The sequence below is a fragment of the Manis javanica genome, chromosome 7 (assembly GCF_040802235.1).
Source record: "Manis javanica isolate MJ-LG chromosome 7, MJ_LKY, whole genome shotgun sequence".
Classification (NCBI taxonomy): domain Eukaryota; kingdom Metazoa; phylum Chordata; class Mammalia; order Pholidota; family Manidae; genus Manis; species Manis javanica.
In genome coordinates this window covers 88,596,007-88,620,378 of record NC_133162.1, presented here as the reverse complement: position 1 = coordinate 88,620,378, position 24,372 = coordinate 88,596,007, and the positions used below count along the sequence as shown (strand labels likewise).

General features: G+C 44.1%; 1 protein-coding gene across 1 annotated transcript in view; it reads left to right on the top strand.

The window, feature by feature from the left end:
- The first annotated feature begins 262 nt into the window (after window positions 1-262).
- KCNK1 (potassium two pore domain channel subfamily K member 1) overlaps window positions 263-24,372 on the top strand; it is a 53,500-nt gene continuing 29,390 nt past the window's right edge. The window contains exon 1 of the mRNA XM_017649834.3: window positions 263-985. Coding sequence (XP_017505323.1) covers window positions 631-985 — 355 coding nt within the window. The 5' untranslated portion in view covers window positions 263-630. The remainder of the gene's footprint in view (window positions 986-24,372) is intronic.

The following is a 24,372-nucleotide window of genomic DNA, read 5'->3' as shown; positions in this document are numbered from 1 at the left end:
ATGGCTAGGCTTCTTGTGGTAGTTGGGATATTGGGATCTTCATTTTTCATGTTTTAAAGAACTGTAAGTCAGAAATGGGATTTTCCAAAACTCTCCTTTGCTCTCAGGGCCCGCGGTGAGGGGCTGGGTGGGTGGGTGTTGGCTTCTGCGACCCAAGGTGCCCTCAAATCCTGAGGTTCTGCTTTTGCTACCACACTCGGCGGCAGGCTGCTCAACCCTCGAGCCCCTGAGGCCGACAGCAGAATGGGTAGGAACCCGGGCTCCCCTCGCCCGGGGGCGCCCGCTGCCCGCCTCCCCGCCTCTGCTCTCCTCCCGGGTGGGCTCCGCAGCCGAGGGAAGGTGGGAAGAGAGCGCGGCGCTCCGGGGTCTCGGCCAAGTTCGCCGCGCGGCCTCGCGGCCTCTCGGGTTACCTGAGCCGGCAACCACGTCAGCGCCACATCACCGGGGCTCTTTCTATTGCCAGGACCCGGGGCAAGAAGGAAGAAAACTCTCTCCAGAGAGAGCCAATCGCAGGCCGCGAGCGGGCGGGGCGGCCGAGGGGCGGCGGGCGGCGGGCCGCACGGGCCGATCTGCGGCGCGGGCCTGGCGGCGGCGGCAGCTACAACAGCAGCGGCGGAGACAACGGGGAAGATGCTGCAGTCCCTGGCCGGCAGCTCGTGCGTGCGCCTGGTGGAGCGGCACCGCTCGGCCTGGTGCTTCGGCTTCCTGGTGCTCGGCTACCTGCTCTACCTGGTCTTCGGCGCCGTGGTTTTCTCGTCGGTGGAGCTGCCCTACGAGGACCTGCTGCGCCAGGAGCTGCGCAAGCTGAAGCGGCGCTTCCTGGAGCAGCACGAGTGCCTGTCTGAGCAGCAGCTCGAGCAGTTCCTGGGCCGGGTGCTGGAGGCCAGCAACTACGGCGTGTCGGTGCTCAGCAACGCGTCGGGCAACTGGAACTGGGACTTCACCTCGGCGCTCTTCTTCGCCAGCACCGTGCTGTCCACCACAGGTAGGAGGCCCCGCGCCCCGGCCCGGCCCTGCCCGGCGCCCCCTGCGCTGACTCGCCCGGGCAGCCTCCGGGAAGGCGGAAGCCCGCGCGGTGGCCGCGAACAGGACGCGGGGGTTGCCGCCGCAACTCTGGGCAACTGGTCCCTAAGTGCTTCGGCCAGGGCGACTGCAGGGGCTTCCTGAGCTGCTGTCTTTCTTTGCGGGATACCCTCCCCCGGACCGGCCAGCTCGCGTCCGTGCGATCCTGGCCACCGCGGGGCGTGGCGAGGCGAGGGGGCGACGGACACTCTCCAGCGCCCCGAGCGCGCTCGCCTTCCTCCTGACCGCGTCCCGCAGGCCGAGGCTGCACAGATAGTAATGCCTTAAGGGGTCACCTTCCGGAGGATGCCCTCTCTTTTGAGGATGCAGAGGTGTTTCGGCGCTTTTCTACCTTGGGGCGGTTGTAGGACAACTGAGTGACATCAGTCTGCTCTTCGCAGTTGACCTCTGAGTAGACAGGCCGATCCAGTTTCTTGGCAGAGTACAGGAGGGGTGAGGGAAGGGAGCATCCGATTGCCAGTGATCTGGCAAAATAGGGGCATCCTGATTCAGCAGTTTTTCAACTTTAGGCATTCGAGGCCACCCTTCAATTTCAAAGCGCCTCTTTCCCCCGACTCACTCAGATGGACGCCCAACGACGCAGGAGAGTCCAGGTGGAAAGGAGGCCTGCTCCAGGGTGCCCTTACTGTGCTGGATTAGATGAATGGAGGCTGAATTTTCCCAGAAACTAAGTGAAGTACAGACACTTGGGCGAAAATATTTATAAACTGGTGTTTGGACCCTGTAAAGTATCTCAAAGATAGTTCAACAAAATCCCATCGTTTTATCCATGAGATCAAGTCTTTGAACAATCCATCTTGACTTGCACAAGGTCACACACTTAGTTGTCAGTATAGTCCCAGTCTAGGCCTTGTGATATCTTCCAGGAACACTGTAACACCCACTCCCCCCCACACACCTGTACAGGTGAATCACTGTGTTACTTGAGCTATCCCTTAGTCCTACTCTCTCTCCACCTCCAAGGGTTTGTTTATAGTCCCCTTGGGTTAAAGCCAAATGATTATTTTGGTAATTGTTTGGTAATGAGCAACAATAGTACCGTATGCATAGAGGTCTTGTAAAACAATGATTTAGTATTCTGGGGTGCATTACTAAATGGATGAGAGTTTGCCCTGCAGTAAACAGAAGTAGAATTCTAGCTTGTATTGTGATATTTTGAAAACTGTGAAATGCAGCCCAAAACAGGACAGACCTGTATCTTACTTTTCAACTTTGCCAACACTACTCTTCAGATTTATTTTTACAACCACTCTCTCCATTGTTTTTACCCAGCGCTGTTCTTCATATCATTTAGTAATCACCATGCCTTTCCTTCAGAGTGCATTTATGCTAAATTGAAGAACTATTCATTGACTGGCCCTGGGGTGAGGTGTAGGGGGAGACAGACTCTGACCTGGGTTACCTGTCAGTGATCCAAACTAATGTCACTATAGACAGCTGTCTTACTCTATTTGAGGCCCACTTTTCTCATCAGTAAAATTTATAATAGTGCCTAATAGGAATTTATAATAGTGCCTAATCATTGTGAAAATGTAATTGTGTTTATAAAATGTTTGGTTTACTGCAAATGTTCAATAAATATTCTTTATCCCTCTAAAAAAAAAAGAAAAAAAGAATCGCAGTGCCCAGCGACTGGGGCTCTACATCAGTGTTTCCTGGGCACAGAAAGTCGACAACTGCGTCACAGTATTGGGGAAACATTGTGAAGAATGATGATACATTTTATTACTTTCTAAGTAGTAGTGTTTTAAAGATAGAACAGGAATAAGAACAAGGTTATAAGGAAGGAACATGTTTGCTTTTCCTTAGAGGAATTTTCCACCACTGATGCAGCTCATGAACAATCTCAACATCATATCCACTTAAATATCAAAATACGAGTTTACATCTTCAGTAGATAGATAGTTATTTCCTAGATACTCCTCCCTGCCTTTTTTAGGAAAGACTGCAGTTCCTGTTTAAAAAAAAAGGTCAGGATCGATGTCTCATTATTGGTATTCGGGTTGCACTGTGGTTCTTCAGGAAGTCTGTTTTCATGCAAAACAACAAGAGTACATTTAGGAAATTAGTGCAAAGGGCACTTAAGGATAAACTAAATGAGAAAGGTGCCTCTTGGTTTATAAAATAGCAAATCAATGAATTGTCATTGATAAAATAGAATTGAGTGTATTAATTCAAATAGAGTTTTGTGGACTTCAGAATGCTGTTCTGAATCAAAGATACACACTCAGCTGGTTTTACACTGACCCATTATTTGACAGTTTGATGTTCCATATAGTAACAGGGCACTGGTTTTGTGGCAGAGGTTCAGATAATTTTCAGAGTGAAGTTGGTATACTTAATTAGTAGAAAAATATTTTCTGAAAAAGTACCAGACTCCAAAAATGAATTGCAGTTGTGGATCATATTTCACTTTCAGGTAGATATTAGACATGCTGTACTTTTGCTTTTAGGCTCTCTTAGCACTGCTGATGGCAAATCACTGAGATAAGTGTCACTCCATCCATCAGTATAGCCAACCCCTGCTTGTCCAGAATGGTAATGATAGGCCTTACAGAGTTCTTTGGTAGTCAACCTTGTAATACAGGAACACAGATGTACTCAGGTCAGAATCTTCTCATCCCAGAAAGTACAGGGTTTCATTTCCTGAATGGAAATGGTTTCCTTATTTGGAAGAAGCCTTTGGAGGGTAACTCAGCAATGTGGCCTTCATTCTCTGCTCCGCCAAGGACTCTGCATTATTTCCAGCAAACAATTTAACATCTGTCCACTTTAAGATTGAAAAAAGATACGGCACCATCTACATAGGAATCTTATGAGAATGGAAGAAAGAATACAATACACTTTTATCTTTTCAGAGGGAAGGTCTGTTTAAAAATAAAAGGAGGTATTACAGACTGGGGTATTTCCCATATAACTTTTAATACTGTGATGGCTTTTTCAAAGAAAACATCTTTATTAAGGAAAAAAAAATTATTGAGGGAATACTGTCTAGGGTGACAAGGAGGAAGAAATAAATCTTTGTTAATGTTATCTTTAGTAGCCATGTAAAACAGCAGTCATTGTGAGAAGAGCCACTTGTCATGTTAGTTTACTATAAGTTTGCTTTTTTATTCACTTCCTCTAAGCAAGGTTGTATCATGATGGTGATGTTTGGCGAAATTACAGTTTTTGTATGCATTTGAATATAAAGCTGCCACTGCCTTGTGTTACTTTGTAAATGTGGGGTTCCCATGATAGCTTTGTCCCTCTTTCTGTAGATTGTAGGCATGGTGCCTTACATCAGGGTGCTGCCTTTTCCCTGTATATGAAGAGATGTTTTGCAACTCTTCAAGTGCTCAGAAAAGGAACTTACTTTGGCTTGTTTTACAGTGGCTTTTGATTTAGGTAAAATAAAGAGCTACTACAGTGGGTGGGAAAAGGTAATGGGGGTACTGGATTGATTCTTAGTTTTCAAATTGTTTTCAGTAGGACAAATCTCTTATGACTAACATCAAATAGTTACTGAGTTTTTAGAATGGAATAGGGGTGGGCACACCAGGGGTCCTGGCCGAAGTTTGACCCACCCACCCCATTTTTGTGAGGCCTGAGCTAAGAATGTTTTTTTTTCAAATGGCTCCAAAAACAAGATACAAAAAAAAAAGAAAAAACTATTTCCTGGCACATTAGAGTTTTATGAAAATCATATTTTAGTGTCCATACAGCCACACCCATTTGTTTCTGTATCATTTTCAGCTGCTTTCCAACTATAATGGCAGAATTAAGTAGTTGTGACAGAAACCATCTGGCTGCAAAACCTAAAATATTTCCTATCTGGCCTTTTTGCAGAAAAAGTTTACTGAACCGTGCTTTTGAATAATACGTAGTAGGAACTCAAAGTCAGAGGAGTTCAAAGCACTTTACTTGTTTTGAAAGATAGCTTAGCCTCTCAGACTACTTTGCACTGCTTGAAGTTGTATGCCACGTTTAAATCACGCAGTACCACCCCCAAGCTGTTCCCAAAACAAACAATTGTTTTTGAAGGGATGTCACTAGTTTGGGGTTAAATTTGTGACACTGCTTTTTTTTTCCTTAATGGTGACAAAGCTACACTTCACATTGGGATCACTTTATCTAAAATCTGCAGTAAAGACCTTATATCTGAAACAGAAATGGCAACAAGGAAAGGAATTCCACTGAACCCAAACACGTAAACTCTGCCGGCAAAGCAAAGGCACAGCTACAGGCAAGTGTAACTGAAAGGGATGAGAAGACAAGTACTTTAAAAATAAAAAAATAAAGCATGATTATCTTGCCAATGGGTTTCAGCCCCTGGCAAGTTCACTATGAATTCAATGTGACCAAAAGAATGACAGTAGGATGTTCTTGGGGTGAAAGTGCTATACCCAACTTTATTTCCACTGTGGCAGGTCAATCACTAAAATTCCATTTACGCAAAGCCAGTCTGCATGCAGCAAGCTGGTCTCTGCCTCTGGGCCTCTCTGCCTGCACAGCCGTCCCAGCCTCTGTCTTCAGTGCTGCCGTCACTCCAGCCTCTGCTGTCTTGCAGCCATGCCACCGTGTTGCCCAGAGCACTAGGTAGAGCTCTTTATATAGAGTCAATAATGACACATTGCCCACACCTGTGTAGTGAGCTAGCCAACCAGGGACAGGTGAGAATCCTGGCCACAGGCACCTTCACTTTATCCACACTCCACCCCTCCAGGATTCTCTCCTCTCAATTTATGTGCCCTCAATCCTCTGCAGTGGTCCATGCGGGAAAGCTGGAGCATTGTAAGCAAATTCCATCCATGACAATATACAAGTAACAAAAATTACAACAAATTATAATAACCCTCAAACCTGAGGATATCCACTGTATATTCTAACCAGTTCTAACAAATTATAACAACCCTCAAGCCTGAGAAGATCGATTGCCATCAAGTGGTCATCCTGGCTGGAATGCAGGCAACTTTGGGGGTGTCTTCTTGATGCCCCTCCTGTACTCAGTTTGCAGTCTGCCTTCTGTATTCATTCAGAGTGGATTAGGGGTGAAGCAGGATTCGGAGGTGTAGAGGGAGTACTTCTGAGAGGACTGTGTGATTGTCTCCCTGAGAATGAATCAGACCAGTAGGGCTTGTCTAATATTTTCTGTTGGTGTTCATATTTCCCTTCTTTAATCTGTAGAACAGAATCAATTCTTCTGCGAGACACATTGATTGGTTTTGTGTTAGACATTGTCAGTGTTTTTTAGCTATTTACTGTATGCTTGATCCAGACCAGATTCTGTTTGCGTTGGCCACTCTGGTTAAGGTTGACTTGCTTTGTGAAATAAAAGCCTGCACTCTGAAGCCTTTGCAGCTTTATTTATTGGTACCTGGTGCTGAGCTTTTCAACAGAAAGCTCCCAGGGGCCTCAGAGACCTAGGTAATGCACAGTCAATACAAACACAGTTAGGGAGTGCTGCAGGGAAAACAAAGGCATGCAGAATAAAAAGTGCTAGGTTTCATCCCTCTGAGTGTGGTCAGTGGGTCACACATTACAAATAAGAATTGGAGGCTCTAATTATAACACTCGTCCCTTGTCAGTACTTAGGTGGCATTGTGGCCAGAGTTCAGCCATTTAGTCAAGTTGATGGGCTCAGTCCCCTTTCCACTCTGCTTTACGGAAGCCTCTTTTGAGCTTTATTCAGACCCTGGTTCGTTGTTGGATCTGCAGCACAGCTGAAAGAGATCTTTAGTCCAAATATACACTGAGGAGGAAAGGCAGGAGAGATGCCCAGGGACATGCTGAGCTGGGCATGCAGCCCTGGGGGCTGCATAGAAGCAGGTTCTACTCACTGTCTTCCCAGAGCCCTACCCCATTTCTTCCTGCTTTCTCCCAAGCACTTAGCTTTCTGCCTGCTGGTTCCCATACACCTTGCGCACCACCTTATATTGGGATATCCCATTCTTCTGTTACAGCACTTATCACCTTGTACTGACATTATTTGTTTTCCTATCTGTCCTCCCAAAAGAGTGGTCTTGACCTCACTTTGCATCCCTAGCACTCAGTGGGTCTGCAGTAAGTAGATAAGGCACATCTCTTCCCAGGTCTGAGCTTGTTTCCTCTTCTGTAAAATGAGGGTTTCAGAAGATGTTGCTCATTTTCAAGAGACCTTAGATATAATTTCATTGTCTTGATGAGAAAACAGAGGCCCACATTGCTTAAATGACATTTGCAGTTATTTATGTATGAACAGCTCTATATGAGTGCTTCATGTGTATATATAAATGTGAGGCCTTGAGAAATCTAAAGAGGAGAGAAGCATGCATTCTTCAGGAGGTATTTATGAGCAGTTAAGTTCACCAGGTACTGTTCAGGGCACTTATGGATCTTGCCTTCTTGGATGTGTCTATCTTGGAGAGGGAAGGAGATACAATAAGCAAGATAACTGAGATAATAGAAGTTAGTATATTGGTCTCTGCCCTGCTTACTGGCACAGAGCTCCTAGGTCCCTTTTAATTTCCTAAGTGATAAGAGCACTAGGCTCATCTTTTGTCCTAAAGAGGTGACTCTGGGTAGCTTGGAATTTTCAGCCCCAACCCCATCCTCCAGAGAGGGGCTGGAAATGGAGTTCATAACTGATCATGCCTACATGAGGAAGCCCCCATAAAAATCCCAAAGCATGGAGTTTGGGGAGCTTCCAGGTTGGTGAACACATCCACACTGGGAGGGTGATGTACTCCAACTCCACAGGGACAGAAGATCCTGTGCTCAGCACCCTCCCAGACCTCATCCTGTGTATCTCTTCCATCTGGCTATTCTTAAGTTATATCTTTTTATAGGTGATCCAGTGCATAAATTGTTCTCCTCAGTTCTGTGAGCAGCTCTAGCAAGAAGGCTGAAGAGGGGCTTGTGGGAAACTGATTTACAGCCGATAAGCCAGAAGTTCAGGTAACAGCCTGGACTTGTGATTGGCATATGAAGGGGAGAGAGGCAACCTTGTGGGCCTGAGCCCTTACCATGTGGGATCTGAGCACATCTCCAAGTAGATTGTGTCAGAGTTGCATTTAATTGTAAGACACCCCACTGGTGATGCAGAAAATTCCTTGTTACAGGGAAAAACTTCCACCCATTTGGTGATCAGAAGTGTCAAGAGTTGTGAGTATGAGTGCTTTTTGTGGGTAGCAGAGGAGACACAAAAAAGAGAGACACAGGGAAAACCTAGAGGCAGACTGAATTGAGTTTTTCTAATGTACCCTAAGTAACTGCATACTGTGTTCCAAGGGATACATTGCTAGGGAGGCATATCCCACAGCAAAGGGAGAACAGGAGGTCAGGAATGTACACTGGGGTGCCCTCAGGCAGGGTGGGGTCCAGGGTGTGGTCTTTGATAAGGAAATCAAAAAAGGCCTTACTGAGCAGATTGCATTTCTGTGAGGAACTGAAGGGTGCAGGGAGTGCTTTATACAGCTATCTGGGGAATCGTTTTCTGGAACAAAGTTCCAATATTGGAGGTGCAGCTAGACAGCCATTGAGGCTGGAGCTGAGTTAGAGGGAGTGATGGGATCAAGGAAGAAGGGGCAAATGATGTAGGATATTGCACCCAGGCCACAGCAAAGCACTGGCTTCTCTCTGAGGGAGGTTGAAGTCCTGGGAAGTTTTGAGCAAAGGGGTAACATGATCTGACCAATTGTATCACCTTCACTTTGGCTAGTGGAGGAGCTCAAAGGTTGGAATCCGAGGACCTAAACGGGGCTGTTAGGATAGCCCAGAGCAGGGCAGTGGGAGTAGGTGGTGAGAAGTGGTCAGATTTTGGATACAGATGACCACAAGGATTTCGGTCTGAGCCTCCAGCAGCGTGGAGACAGAGGAAGGCCGGGAAGAAGCAGGGTCTCGGGGGTCCTGAGCTCAGTTGTGCGCCTCTTGAACTTGAGATCCCTACCGGGCGTCTGGGGGCGTACACAAGGCACGCACGCACTCTAACATGGTGCCCAGAGGGCTTCGTTGGGGGGCGGACCGTGATTTCGTGACGTCACGTGCTTCGTTTCTCTGCAGACTTGGCAGAAGGCTTTGGCAAGGTGAATCTGAACTTGGCCTTGAAGGAGAAATACAGAGGCTGTAAACAGAGAAGAGGGAGAAGGTGTTCTAGGTTAAGAATGTGAATTCTCAGGGTTGAATTGCGTTTGATAAATATATTTAGTAATAGTTTAAAACTGCGTTAACTTCCAGACTAAGAAAGAGTAAACTGTATTATTGTTTTCTAATTTAATATTATGTAAGGCTGTATGGAAAACTGGGATGGGGTGGGGGAGGCAGAAGGATTTGATTCATGTTTTTTTAATAATAGAATATTTAGTATTTGATACAGTAGTTCAATATAGCATTTACGTTGTAGTCCAAAGAACAATAAGAAATAAATATTTTTCTATATTTTTTAGGACCCGCCGATGTTAAACAAAGTCACAAAGAATCAATGTAGGTCGTTTTGTTTTGAAGAAGTAAATAAGGAAAACAAATTTTTTCCACAGAATTTTAGGAGTCTGTCAGCTTCAAATAACCACACTTAAAGGTTGTAACAGATGGTAAAATTATCATGTGACTCGGAAAACCGCCTGAGTCATTTTCATCTTTCCATATGTTCAGTTTGCTGAATTACCGTCTGAAATGATCCCATTCGAATAACATGACTCCCTGCTCATCCCTTTCTTTTTCTCAAGCACTTAATTTTTTGATGTCGCTTCAGCTTGTGAATAACAGAATGTTTGAAACTAGAATCCAAAGGTTAAACCGTTCTCCTAACAGAATTCTTCAAATGTTCGGACATTAGTTACCAAGGCACTCAATTATTTAAGGACTGTGGTCAGGTGGATTGAGTTAATTAAAGACTCTGGAGAGGCTGTCCTGCAGCTGCCCGTGTCAACCCGCTTTGCTGAGAAGTTCCGAGCTTGGGGAGAAGCCCGTGCGCATCAAGGCCTCCCCGGCACCCAGCGCAATGACACAAGCCCTGGCAGCAAACAGGTTCTCGCCCCCGCACCTGCACAGATGCGCTGCTGTGCAGGAATGCCAAGGGCGCCTAGGCTTCCACGCCCCCAGACCGCAGGGAAGAGTGCTGTGTGGACAAGCAGTCTGTTACCTGCTATGCCCATCTTATGCTCCCCTGCCTCTGCAGGGCATCTTATGTTTAAAGTTAAAATTATAACAACTAGAAATGCTAGCTTCTGTTGTTAGTTTATGGAATATGACCAGACCCGACATTTGTTCTTCCAGCAGCTCTGGCTGAACACCTGTTACCTATATGTAAAGGTAATCTGAATGAGGCTAAGAGATTTGGCACCTGACCTTGCACGTCAAGATTTCCTCTCTCATGTCACTCACAACTGCATTTTGGGTGTTGATTTGTGCTGGTCGTCTCCTGCCCTGGTGGGTTTTGTGTGTGTGTGTGTGTGTGTGTGTGTGTGTGTGTGTGTGTGTGTGTCTGTCTGTCTGTCCTGGTCTATCCCTCCTCCGTGTCCCAGTTGTCCCCTGCCAGCTGGCCGAGGGCAGGGGCGCCTGAGGGCAGTGTTCCCTCATAACACGGGCAGGGATGGCTCTTCCCGCCTGGCCTGGGGATTACAGTTGCTAAGTACGACTGTGGTCAGTGATGTCAAACACTGGTAATATTAGGCAGGTACAGCCTGACTGAACAAAAAAAAAAAAAGAAGTGAGCATCGTAAATTATTTTCAGGGAGACTTTTGACTCCCAGGTATACTGAATGACCCTACATAGACTAAGGGAATGTCCCTTAGAAGTGTGCTTCAGGCAACTTAAAAAAAAAATCAGCCTGGGGGCTTAAGCAAAAGGTGGTGGAGTGGGGTATGAGGCACTGATCTGAGGACTGGGAGGCCTGGGCTCTCTTCAAGGAAGTCTTCATCAACAAGAATTCGTCAACAGTTTCCCTAGAGCTTAGCTGTTTTATCTACAGTGAAGGGGCTGAAAAAGCTCCTCTTCCAGCCCCAGGTCTTTGGAGTGTTTACTGCTTATTGACTCTGTGCCCAATATGCAGGACACATAAATAATACTGTAAAGAGCTGGTCACTGACCTCAGAAATCCTATAGTCCAGCCAGGGAGACTAAGCTAAAATACAAAACTCTTGGGGGGTTGTATTCAGTGTGGCTACCTTACAGCTGAAATGCATGGGGTTCTAGAAACAGCTGTAGGATTTTGAGGGGGAGACAGGTATGCACTGAAGGGCGCAGAGAAGCTTCTGGAAGACACTTGAGATGAACAGCATGGGCATGGTCGGGTTGGGTGGCACAGAGGAAAGAAGGCTGTTAAGAAAAGGCATACTGTCAGCACAGATACCCAGGAGAGGGATGGCTCCTGGCCTCACCCAGTGGAGAGCTACCTGTCAGCCGGTAGCTGATAAGAGGCATCAGGATGGAGACAGAGGGCCTTGAATGTGGGAAGTGGAGTTTGCACTTGACTCTGTAGGCAATAGGAAGCCACTGTAGATTTCTGAGCTGCACTGAACTGTCTGCCTGCAGATTGGCTTAAAACTGGGAAAGCTGGAGTTGGGCAACGTGGCTCTGAGTCTTTGCTGTCACGCAGACCCAAGGAGCCTTGTGCTGAAGAAAAAAGAGCTGCCCAAAGGACCACCGGGATTTGGGGACAGAGGCGCAGGGGTGGGGCAGGGCAGAGCCATGGGAGACTGCATGCAGAGTCCCTGGGTGGATGTAAATGGGAACTCCTAGGCCCTGGGCACAATAGAGGTTTGCTCTGGGCTGGCATACCAAGCATTTCATAGCCTGAACGTGACGGGAGGCCTGCGAACAAGCTAAGGTGTTGCTGTAGATGAGTTCTTTCCAGGTATGTATATAGCAATGAGCATAGAGGGGAACAGCCCCTAACTCTGTGCTCCTCTACAAAACCCCAGACTTTGGGTTGCTTCTGGGAACACATGGAGCTATGGACAGCTGGGTCCTCCACTCCAAGTTCTCAAGGATTTAGCCATAAAATGATGAGTAAGCTCTCAAAGGTGTGGCTATAATTTTACTTGTAATTAGTATGTCCTTTAGTTACAAGGAGACATTTCTAAATAGAAAGTTCTAAGTAGAATAGACATTGTCCAGAGAGTGTTCATACTATTAGTCAGCTTTAATGACATACTCAAATCTCAGCTTCAGCCCATTCCTGAGTAACCCAGCTCTAACTGAGTGAAGCTTTTGTCTTTAGAAGAAGCACAGGTATTATAAATACAGTTCTTTGCCTTTTGTAACTGTTCAAGATAATCTCACCGCATTGCACTCAGTGAGGATGTCTGGCTTCTCTTTAATGTCTCAGCGTTTTCACTTTCGATTACGGGCCTCCAGTATTACAGACCCACTCTTCACCAGGAAGCTGAGATGGCAGACTACCATTTGAAAACTCACATGTGCTTTTTTTTTTTTTTTTCCTCGTCAGTCTCCAATCTTCTGAAGCATAACGAACAAGTTCTTACATGGTGAACGAATTCTTACATAGTGAATAAATTCTTACATGGTGAAGAGTACAAGGGCATTCATCACAGAAACTTTCGGTTTTGATCACGCATTATGAACTATAAACAATCAGGTCAAATATGAATATTCGTTTGATTTTTATACTTGATTTATATGTAGATCCCACATTTCTCCCTTTATTATTATTATTATTTTTATTTTTAATAAAATGCTGAAGTGGTAGGTAGATGCAAGATAAAGGTAGAAAACATAGTTTAGTGCTGTAAGAGGGCAAATTTAGATGATCAGATGATCAGGTGTGTGCCTATGGACTAAGTATTAATCCAAGCTAGACAAGGGCAGCAAAACATCCACGGATGCAGAAGATTTCTCTCAAAGCAGGGGGGATGAGGTTCTGAGCCTCACCTCTGTTGATCCCCAGTTTCTCACCTGATGGCCCCCCTGCGACTGTGCCTGTCTTAGGTTGTTCCTCCCTTGAGGAATCTTACCCATCTCTGGCTAACCAGTCATCTTCCGGGGCCATACAGGGAAATGTAAAGTTGGTAAGTGAGAGGGAAGCCATATTGTTTGAAAAGGTTAGCTTTTTACTTCTTTGCAGATTTATGCCCTGTGGCTTCTATGCCCAGCACTTGTCTCGAGGTTATCTTTACCACCTGGAGGAATTACGATACTTGGTAAATTCGATATGAGGCACGAATTCTATTTAAGGGCAGTAATTAGGAAGGAAGAAGAAAAGCTGTAGAGGTAGCATATGGAAGAAAACATGGGAGGATTGATTATTTCTTTGACATATCTTCTTGTAGAGTACCTTAAGCATGTATAGGTTTTAAACAACTAACTAATTCGCACACACATATTAACATAATAGGAATATGGTGACATAAACATAGCAAATCTATAATTACCATCCATCTCCAGTGAAGCCAAGAAAACCATTTAGGCACCCTAGGCATTTGTGAAAATTTGTCTATGACATGATGGATATTGTCCAACTGTACTTGAACAGTCTTGAGAAAAATCAGACAAATTAAAGCAGCCCATTTCTGGGATCTGTTCACATCCCATATGTTCCTTTAATCGTAGATAGTCTATAGTCATAAGATTTTGGAGTGCTACAACTTGCACCCCTCCCAACTCCTGGTTGAGTTCCAACACTACAGATCCGGTCAAATTCGTTGTCTCACTGTATGCACATGCCAGCCTAGACATCTCCCTCCTCATTCCTATGGCAAGTCCAGGAGACGGTGGGCTGGATGCAGCCACAACCGCAGCATCGTCCGGATCCCTGTGGAGGCTTTTTGATGATCATCCCCCGGCACAAGTCCTCCAGAGAGTGCTGATGCCGGAAGCTCCTCCTCATATCGTATCTTAGTTCATTTTCTGGGTATCCAAGCTAGGCCTTGATCTTCTGCATAGAAACAAACAGACCCTTTGCCCACACTTTCACATGCCCTCTATACCACTGTGCAAAACTCACTGGAGGTCAGCACACAGGGACTGCTTTTTTTTTTTTTTTTATTAAGAGAAAGGAATATTATGAGAAAAGAGTACCTCCATAGCTGATCATCTGACACCCTTTAAGTGATCAACATTAAGGATATTTAAAGCATGCGTTGATCTTTGATTTACCAATAGTTTTATCCTATCAAGGAGTAATCCCCCTTTTCTTTCTTTCTTTCTTTTTTTTTTTAATCTTTAATCTGTACTTACATGAAGAGTACTATGTTTACTATGCTCTCCCCTATATCAGGTCCCCCCTAACAACCACATTACGGTTACTGTCCATCAGCTTAGCAAAATGTTGTAGAATCCCTACTTGTCCTCTCTGTGTTGTGCAGCCCACACTCCCCTTTCTCCCTCCCCCCCAATGCATGCTAATCTTAATACCCCCCTTCTTCTTCCCCCACCTTTTCCCTCCCTGCCCACCCATCCTCCCCAGTTCCTTTCCCTTTGGTACCTGTTAGTCCATTTTTGGGTTCTGTAATTCCGCTGCTGTTTTGTTCCTTCAGTTTTTCCTTTGTTCTTATACTCCTCAGATGAGTGAAATCATTTGGTATTTCTCTTTCTACGCTTGGCTTATTTCACTGAGCATAATACTCTCCAGCTCCATCCATGTTGCTGCAAATGGTTGGATTTTTCCACTTCTTATGGCTGAGTAGTATTCCATTGTGTATATGTACCACATCTTCTTTATCCATTCATCTACCGATGGACATTTAGGTTGCTTCCAATTCTTGTCTATTGTAAATAGTGCTGCGATAAACATAGGGGTGCATCTGTCTTTCTCAAACTTGATTGCTGCGTTCTTAGGGTAAATTCCTAGGAGTGGAATTCCTGGGTCAAATGGTAGGTCTGTTTTGAGCATTTTGCTGAACCTCCAAATTGCTTTCCACAATGGTTGAACTAATCTACATTCCCACCCAGTGTATGAGGGTTCCCCTTTCTCCACAGCCTCGCCAACATTTGTTGTTGTTTGTCTTTTGGATGGCAGCTATCCTTACTGGTGTGAGGTGATACCTCATTGTAGTTTTAATTTGCATTTCTCTGATAATTAGCGATGTGGAGCATCTTTTCATGTGTCTCTTGGCCATCTGTATTTCTTTTTTAGAGAACTGTCTGTTCAGTTCCTCTGCCCATTTTTTAATTGGGTTATTTGTTTTTTGTTTGTTGAGGCATGTGAGCTCTTTATATATTCTGGACGTCAAGCCTTTATCGTATGTGTCATTTTCAAATATATTCTCCCATACTGTAGGGTTCCTTTTTGTTCTATTGATGGTGTCTTTCGCTGTACAGAAGCTTTTCAGCTTAATGTAGTCCCACTTGCTCATTTTTGCTGTTGTTTTCCTTGCCCGGGGAGATATGTTCAAGAAGAGGTCACTCATGTTTATGTCTAAGAGGTTTTTGCCTATGTTTTTTTCCAAGAGTTTAATGGTTTCATGACTTACATTCAGGTCTTTGATCCATTTTGAGTTTACCTTTGTATATGGGTTGAGCCGATGGTCCAGTTTCATTCTCCTACATGTAGCTGTCCAGTTTTGCCAGCACCATCTGTTGAAGAGACTGTCATTTTGCCATTGTATGTCCATGGCTCCTTTATCAAATATTAATTGACCATATATGTTTGGGTTAATGTCTGGAGTCTTTAATCTGTTCCACTGGTCTGTGGCTCTGTTCTTGTGCCAATACCAAATTGTCTTGATTACTATGGCTTTGTAGTAGAGCTTGAAGTTGGGGAGTGAGGTCCCCCTTACTTTATTCTTCTTTTTCAGGATTGCTTTGGCTATTCGGGGTCTTTGGTGTTTCCATATGAATTTTTGAATTATTTGTTCCAATTCATTGAAGAATGTTGCTGGTAATTTGAGAGGGATTGCATCAAATCTGTATATTGCTTTGGGCAGGATGGCCATTTTGACGATATTAATTCTTCCTAGCCATGAGCATGGGATGAGTTTCCATTTATTAGTGTCCCCTTTAATTTCTCTTAAGAGTGACTTGTAGTTTTCAGAGTATAAGTCTTTCACTTCTTTGGTTAGGTTTATTCCTAGGTATTTTATTCTTTTTGATGCAATGGTGAATGGAATTGTTTTCCTGCTTTCTCTTTCTATTGATTCATTGTTAGTGTATAGGAAAGCTACAGATTTCTGTGTGTTAATTTTGTATCCTGCAACTTTGCTGTATTCCGATATCAGTTCTAGTAGTTTTGGAGTGGAGTCTTTAGGGTTTTTTATGTACAGTATCATATCATCTGCAAATAGTGACACTTTAACTTCTTCTTTACCAATCTGGATTCCTTGTATTTCTTTGTTTTGTCTGATTGCCGTGGCTAGGACCTCCAGTACTATGTTAAATAACAGTGGGGAGAGTGGGCATCCCTGTCTTGTTCCCGATCTCAGAGGAAATGCTTTCAGCTTTTTGCTGTTCAGTATAATGCTGGCTGTGGGTTTATTGTATATGGCCTTTATTATGTTAAGGTACTTGCCCTCTATTCCCATTTTGCTGAGAATTTTTATCATGAATGGATGTTGAATTTTGTCAAATGCTTTTTCAGCATCTATGGAGATGATCATGTGGTTTTTGTCTTTCTTTTTGTTGATGTGGTGGATGATGTTGATGGATTTTCGAATGTTGTACCATCCTTGCATCCCTGGGATGAATCCCACTTGGTCATCGTGTATGATCCTTTTGATATACTGTTGAATTCTGTTTGCTAATATTTTATTTAGTATTTTTGCATCTACATTCATCAGGGATATTGGTCTGTAATTTTCTTTTTTGGGGGGTCTTTGCCTGGCTTTGGTATTAGGGTGATGTTGGCTTCATAGAATGAGTTTGGGAGTATTCCCTCCTCTTCTAGTTTTTGGAACACTTTAAGGAGAATGGGTATTATGTCTTCTCTGTGTGTCTGATAAAATTCCGAGGTAAATCCGTCCGGCCCCGGGGTTTTGTTCTTGGGTAGTTTTTTTATTACTGTTTCAATTTCTTTGCTCGTAATTGGTTTGTTTAACTTTTGTGTTTCTTCCCTGGTCAGTCTTGGGAGGTTGTATTTTTCTAGGAAGTTGTCCATTTCTTCTAGGTTTTCCAGCTTGTTGGCATATAGGTTTTCATAGTTGTCTTTAATAATTCTTTGTATTTCTGTGGAGTCTGTCGTAATTTTTCCATTCTCATTTCTGATTATGTTGATTTGTGTTGATTCTCTTTTTCTCTTAATAAGTTTGGCTAGAGGCTTATCTATTTTGTTTATTTTCTCAAAGAACCAGCTCTTGGTTTCATTGATTTTTGCTATTGTTTTATTCTTCTCAATTTTGTTTATTTCTTCTCTGATCTTTATTATGTCCCTAGTTCTGCTGACCTTAGGCCTCATTTGTTCTTCTTTTTCCAGTTTCAAAAATTGTGATGTTAGACTGTTTATTTGCGATTGTTCTTCCTTCTTCACGTGTGCCTGGATTGCTATATACTTTCCTCTTAAGACTGCTTTCGCTGCGTCCGACAGAAGTTGGGGCTTAGTGTTGTTGTTGTCATTTGTTTCTATATATTCCTTGATCTCTATTTTGATTTGTTCATTGATCCATTGATTATTTAGTAGCATGCTGTTAAGCCTCCATGTGTTTGTGAGCCTTTTTGTTTTCTTTGTAGAATTTGTTTCTACTTTTATACCTTTGTGGTCTGAAAAATTGGTTGGTAGAATTTCAATATTTTGGAATTTACTGAGGCTCTTTTTGTGAGCTAGTATGTGGTCTATTCTGGAGAATGTTCCATGTGCACTTGAGAAGAATGTATATCCTGTTGCTTTTGGATGTAGAGTTCTATAGATGTCTATTAGGTCCATCTGTTCTAGTGTGTTGTTCAGTGCCTGTGTGTCCTTGCTTATTTTCTGCCCGGTGGATCTATCCTTTGGAGTGAGTGGTGTGTTGAAGTCTCCTAAAATGAGTGCATTGCAGTCTATTTCCCTCTTTAGTTCTGTTAGTATTTGCTTCACATATGCTGGTGCTCCTGTATTGGGTGCATATATATTTAAAATGGTTATATCCTCTTGTTGGACTGAGCCCTTTATCATTATGTGGTATCCTTCTTTATCTCTTGTTACTTTCTTTGTTTTGAAGTCTATTTTGTCTGATATTAGTACTGCAACCCCTGCTTTTTTCTCGCTGTTGTTTGCCTGAAATATGTTTTTCCATCCCTTGACTTTAAGTCTATGCTTGTCTTTAAGTTTAAGGTGAGTTTCTTGTAAGCAGAATATAGATGGGTCTTGCTTTTTTATCCATTCTATTACCCTGTGTCTTTGATTGGGGCATTCAGTCCATTTACATTTAGGGTGACTATTGAGAGATATGTACTTATTGCCATTGCAGGCTTTAGATTCGTGGTTACCAAAGGCTCAAGGTAAGCTTCTTTAGTATCTTACTGTCTAACTTAGCTCACTTACTGAGCTGTTATATACACTGTCTGGAGATTCTTTTCTTCTCTCCCTTCTTATTCCTCCTCCTCCATTCTTCATATGTTTTGTGTTTTGTTCTGTGCTCTTTTTAGGGGTGCTCCCATCTAGAGCAGTCCCTGTAGGATGCCCTATAGCGGTGGTTTGTGGGAAGCAAAATCCCTCAGGTTTTGCTTGTCTGGGAATTGTTTAATCCCGCCATCATATTTAAATGATAGTCGTGCTGGATACAGTATCTTTGGTTCAAGGCCCCTCTGTTTCATTGCATTAAGTATATCATGCCATTCTCTTCTGGCCTTTAGGGTTTCTGTCGAGAATTCTGATGTTAGCCTGATGGGTTTTCCTTTATAGGTGACCTTTTTCTCTCTAGCTGCCTTTAAATCTCTCCTTGTACTTGATCCTTGCCATTTTAATTACTATGTATCTTGGTATTGTCCTCCTTGGATTCTTTCTGTTGGGGGTTCTGTGTAATTCCATGGTCTGTTTGATTATTTCCTCCCCCAGTTTGGGGAAGTTTTCAGCAATTATTTCTTCAAAGAGACTTTCTATCCCTTATCCTCTTTCTTCTTCTTCTGGTACCCCTATAATACAAATATTATTCCTTTTTGCTTGGTCACATAGCTCTCTTAGTCTTGTTTCATTCCTGGAGATCCTTTTATCTCTCTCTTTGTCAGCTGCTATACGTTCCTGTTCTCTGGCTTCTATTCCTTCAGTGGCCTCTTGCATCTTATCCATTCTGCTTATAAATCCTTCCAGGGATTGTTTCACTTCTGTGATTTCCTTCCTGACATCTGTGATCTCCCTCTGGACTTCATCCCATTGCTCTTGCATTTTTCTCTGCATCTCATCCCAATGCTCTTGCATTTTTCTCTGCATCTCTGTCAGCATGTTCATGATTTTTATTTTGAATTTTTTTTCAGGAGGACTGGTTAGGTCTGTCCCCTTCTCAGGTGTTGTCTCTGTGATCTTTGTCTGCCTGTAGTTTTGCCTTTTCATGGTGATAGAGATATTTTGCAGACCTAGTAGGAGTGACCGCTGGAAGAGCTTCCCTTCTTGTTGGTTTGTGGCCTTCCTGTCCTGAGACAATAGCGACCTCTAGTGGCTTATGCTTGTCAGCTGTGCGCAGGCAGGGCTTCTGCTACCTGCCGGTTTGCTATGGAGTTTATCTCCGCTGTTGGGCCTGGCCTGGCTGGGGCTGCTCCTCCAAAGTGGTGGAGCCCCGTTGGAGGGGGAGCAGCCGGGAGGCTGTTTATCTCCGTAAGGGGCCTCTGTGCTCCCTGTTGCCCAGGGGGTTAGATTGCCCAGAGATCCCCAGATTCCCTGGCTCTGGTCTCTGTGTCCTGTCCTGCCCCTTTAAGACTTCTAAAAAGCACTCTCCAAACCAAAACAACAACAGCAACAATGAGAGAGGGAACAGAAAAAAAAAAAGGGAAAAAACACGCGATTTTTTTTTTTTTTCCTCAGACACCAGTCCCAGGCACCCACTCACTGGTTCTTCTGCCCTGCTTCCCTAGCACCGGGTTCCCTGTCTCTTCAAGGCTTCCAAAAAGCACCTGCCCACTGGTCCTACAGGGAAAAATGCACGATATTCTTTGTCTTCAGGCGCCGGTCCCAGGCACCCGCCCACCGGTCCCGTAGGGAAAAACACGCGATAACTTTGTCCTCAGGCGCCAGTCCCAGGCACCCGCTCACCGGTCCCGCCGCCCTGCCTCCCTAGCAACGGCGTCCCTGTCCCTTTAAGTCTCCCAAAAAGCACTCGCCAAAAAAAAAAAAAACGTTCCAGTTTCTTTCCACCTTCCGGGAGCCGGAGGGAGGGGCGCTCGGGTCCCGCCAGGCCGGGCCTTGTATCTTACCGCCTTCGCAAGGCGCTGTGTTCTTGCAGGTGTGGATGTGGTCTGGATGTTGTCCTGTGTCCTCTGGTCTCTATTTCAGGAAGAATTTTCTTTGTTATATTTTCATAGCTCTATGTGTTTTTGGGAGGAGATTTCCACTGCTCTACTCACTCCGCCATCCTGGCTCCGCCCCCTCACATGTGCTTTTATCCAAGGCACCACTTAGTATAAATCTTTAGATTTATAATCTTATTTTGTTTTCTTCCTCAGCAGATGTAATTTGTTCTTTAAGTACAGACCTGATCACACTTGCAAAGTCACCTTTCCCTTCTTGCTACCTTACTGGAAAGCTGTGAACTCACGTTCCACATGGAGCCTTCTCATGTTCGTTGTTTTTCCAGCCCAGGGATTCCCGCTGCTCACAGGCAAAGCTGAGAGATACACCAATAAATGAAGAAATGTTTGAAAAGAAAAGCAAAGCTGTTCAGATTTTTTTAATATCTTCAAAACCTGCCCTCTAACTGAGGACCCGCCCCTTAAACGTCAGGGTCAGAAGGCCCCCTCCTTGGTCTCCTTGGTCACGTGTACTGTCAGCGGTTAGAGCTCCATGTGAAACTGATAATGCAGCTGTCTTGCAGCAAGGGGAAGGCTGGGCTTTGGCATTTTCAAATGACTTACAGGCACACCTCAGACATACTGCGGTTCCATTCCAGACCACGACGGTAAAGTCAGTATCACAACAAAGCAAGTCCAATGACTTTTTTGGTTTCCCGGGGCATATAAAAGTTGTTTAGACTATAGTGCAGTCCATTAAGCATGCAATGGCATTATATCTTAAAAAAAAAAAGTATGTACCTTAATTGAAAAATACTTTATTGCTAAAGAATGCTGACCATCACCTGAGCTTTCAGCAGACTGGAATCACTGATCACCACAAGCAGAATAATAATGAAAAGTTTGAAATATTGTGAGAATTACCAAAATGTGACACAAAATAAGCCAATAAACCTGCTTCACTCAGGCTGCTGCAAGCCTTCAGATTGTAAGAAACGCAGTATCTACAAATAATAAAGTGCAAGAAAATGTGGTGGGCGCACACTGAAAACAAGTAGTGTAAGTTGAATATTATTCCTGGAATGATGTCATCGTTACTTCCATTCTAGTATGTTTTCTGCAGAAGGAAAAAGCCATGTTACCCCAGGCTGAGAAGTAGACATAGCCACAGGATGTTTGATTTATACTCTGTTGGTAATTAGTAATTCAAATAGGTGTGATGGTTACTGATCTTAGCGCTTCCCTTCGCCACCAAATGTTGGGTTCCGACCACATCGGGGCATGCCCTAGATGTGCCTCTCACTGAATGTCTACAGTTTACTCTGCTGTTGGGGATGAGGAGGAGGATCACCATGCTAAGGCACAGAGTTTAATTAGACCACGTCATCATTCCTCTCCGTAAATGAAAGGATTTTAAGCCAGACAGTTAGCAGTTCAGAAGCAGAAGAAATTAACTCTAGCTTGTGCCCTAATACCTTGAAGAGGTAGGTGAGCTCACTGTGGATGTGACTGCATTCCTCCTTGCTTGTATGCCTGAGAGTGCAAGGAAGTTACCCGCTCTCTTCTGTCCATCTGCCTGTTTTAAAAGCTGGCATGTATTGGGGCTATGTGGCGAACCATTAGTTTGTTTTCTGATTCTTCAGTCTCACTCATTTCCTCCTCTGTGAAATGAGGTGCAGCTCGCTGGTAGGGTGTGTCCTAAATAAACGCCCTGGCTGTTCTCTCACATTAGGCTCATTGCTGTGTTTGGTCTCATTTGCTGCTGAAAGGGTCAGCCTCTTCCCCAGCAGGTGGTTCTCCATTTCCCACTGAATGATCAGGGAGAGAGAGTTGTGCCATCCAGACACTTCAGTGACTGAGGCTGTTGTCTAGTCTGACCCCTTTGCTTTGGGCACTGCCCTAGTAGAGTTATCATAGCTCAACCTAGTTTTGGCCTGAAAGCTGACCATGGCCTCCAGCAGCACAAACCAGACTGCACCTGCTCAAACATAACAATCACGATGCCAGTGCAAAACGTGCCCCCTCAGCTCTGCTTCTACATCTGTGCTGGGGTGTATGTTGCAAAAGGAAAATGTTGCCTTGTGTTCTTAGTGAGCATTTGATGCCTGGCTGAAGAGATGTTAGTGTGGGTTAATATGTGCTCTGTCTGCTCAATCCAAGGAATGTTCTCTTTATTCCCCTGAAGGCTGCTGCCTAAATTAATGATTTATTTTGTGGTAAGTTCTGCTTGAATTTGCTTTTACATGGACATAGTTCCCCTGTTTTCTTGTTTTTTTCTCAAAAAATATCAGCTCTGATATGAAGCTAGTAAGTTTTGACATGGAAACAACCAAATTCCCTGATTATATCAAGGAGAATGTTTATTAATAGTTTGACCAGGTTGGATGGTGTCTTGCCAATGGGTTTCAGTGCCAGGTAAGTTCACCATGGATTCAATGTTACCAAGGAAATGACAGTAGAACATTCTTGGGGTGAAAGGGTCATACCCGACTTTATTCCCACAGTGGCAGGTCAGTCACTGAAATCCCATCCACTCAGAGTGAGTCTGCATGCAGCAAACCAGTCTCTACTTCTGGGCCTCTTGGTGGCCTGCACAGCCATCCTCTGTCCTCTGTCCTCGGCACTACCACCACTGTAGCCTCTGTTCTACTCTCCTGCAGCCTTGCAGCCGTGCCACTGTGTTCCCCAGAGCACTGGGCAGAGCTCTTTATATAGTCAGTAGCAGTGTATTGCTCACACTTGCATAGTGAGCCAGCCAACCAGGGTCAGGTGAGATTCCTGGCCACAGGAACTTTCATTTTATCCACAGATGGTAAGGTCCATTAGTGGACTAGAGGCCTCATGGGTGGGGTGCATTTTTCCCATAATCCTACCAATACTCAATTTCATCTTTTTTTAATTGTTAGTGATTCTTGTCAAGACTGCTGCTGGCCATTCTGTCAGTCATCTGTCCCTTGTTTGCTACTTGGCCTCACAAAGGGATCTGGTTCCGTGATTCCAGGGCCATGCACTCCAAAAGGCTTCTTTGTTCTTCACTTAACTGGGGACTTCTCTGTCCATCTGCTGATCTTGGAGGTCTCAGCCACCCTTCCTGGTTATCCAGGGTTGTGCCTCTTCCCAGAAGGAGCCCAGTGCACAGCTTCCTGACCTGTAACTGTGCTGGTTTGCCCTCCAGCCTGTCTTCCTTCCCAGGCCCCTGTGCATGTCAGCTCTGGAAACTGAGTTTTGGAAACTCCTCATCTTTAAGCAGTCTTTTCCCTTAATGAAATGAGTTAGGAGATCATTCTTGCTATTCTCAGAAGTGTTTTGAAACTGTGGATCTACCTGCCCCACAGCAGAGCTTCCTCCTGGCCCTTACAAAGGCTGGGTCAGCTCTTGTTAACTTGGGCTTGATTCCATATGTCATTTCAATTACAAATGTGTTGACCACAAATGAGTGAATTGTATGAAAATAGCGGTGAGATCCATGAGAAATACAGGTTGGAGTGGATGTTACAAGCAATACTGGTTCGTTTTGTGACCGTTAGCAATCTACCCTATATTAAATGGACTTGTTTGCATCCTTCTGACATGTATAAAATAGTAGAAGTATGTAAAAAAATTGACATTTTAAGATGAAAACTCCATTAGCAGATGTATTATAGGGCTCTTCCACAGGGCATTTGCATGTAGGTCAGTGCATTAAGAAGCCAGATTAACATAATAACTTGGGAAATGTTGATAGCCCATTAAACTTAATGTTTGTTTTTCTGAGGAATTCAAGAAATATTCTTGAATCTTAGAATATCTGAGTTTATATTCCTTAAACTGCAATTTTATAAGATGGAATTTGGAATCCTATTTGATCCTTCTCTATAGAAGAATAAAATTGTGATCCTAATTTCTCTCAGATTTTGAATAATACCCTGTAAAATATTAAATGTACTTAGTGTTTAGGGATAGTCTGAAAGGAGACAAGTTTTGGTAGTTTCTGTGATTTAAAATCCCGTGTTTATTTTTTTTTGTTTTGTGGGTATTCTGGGGGAGAC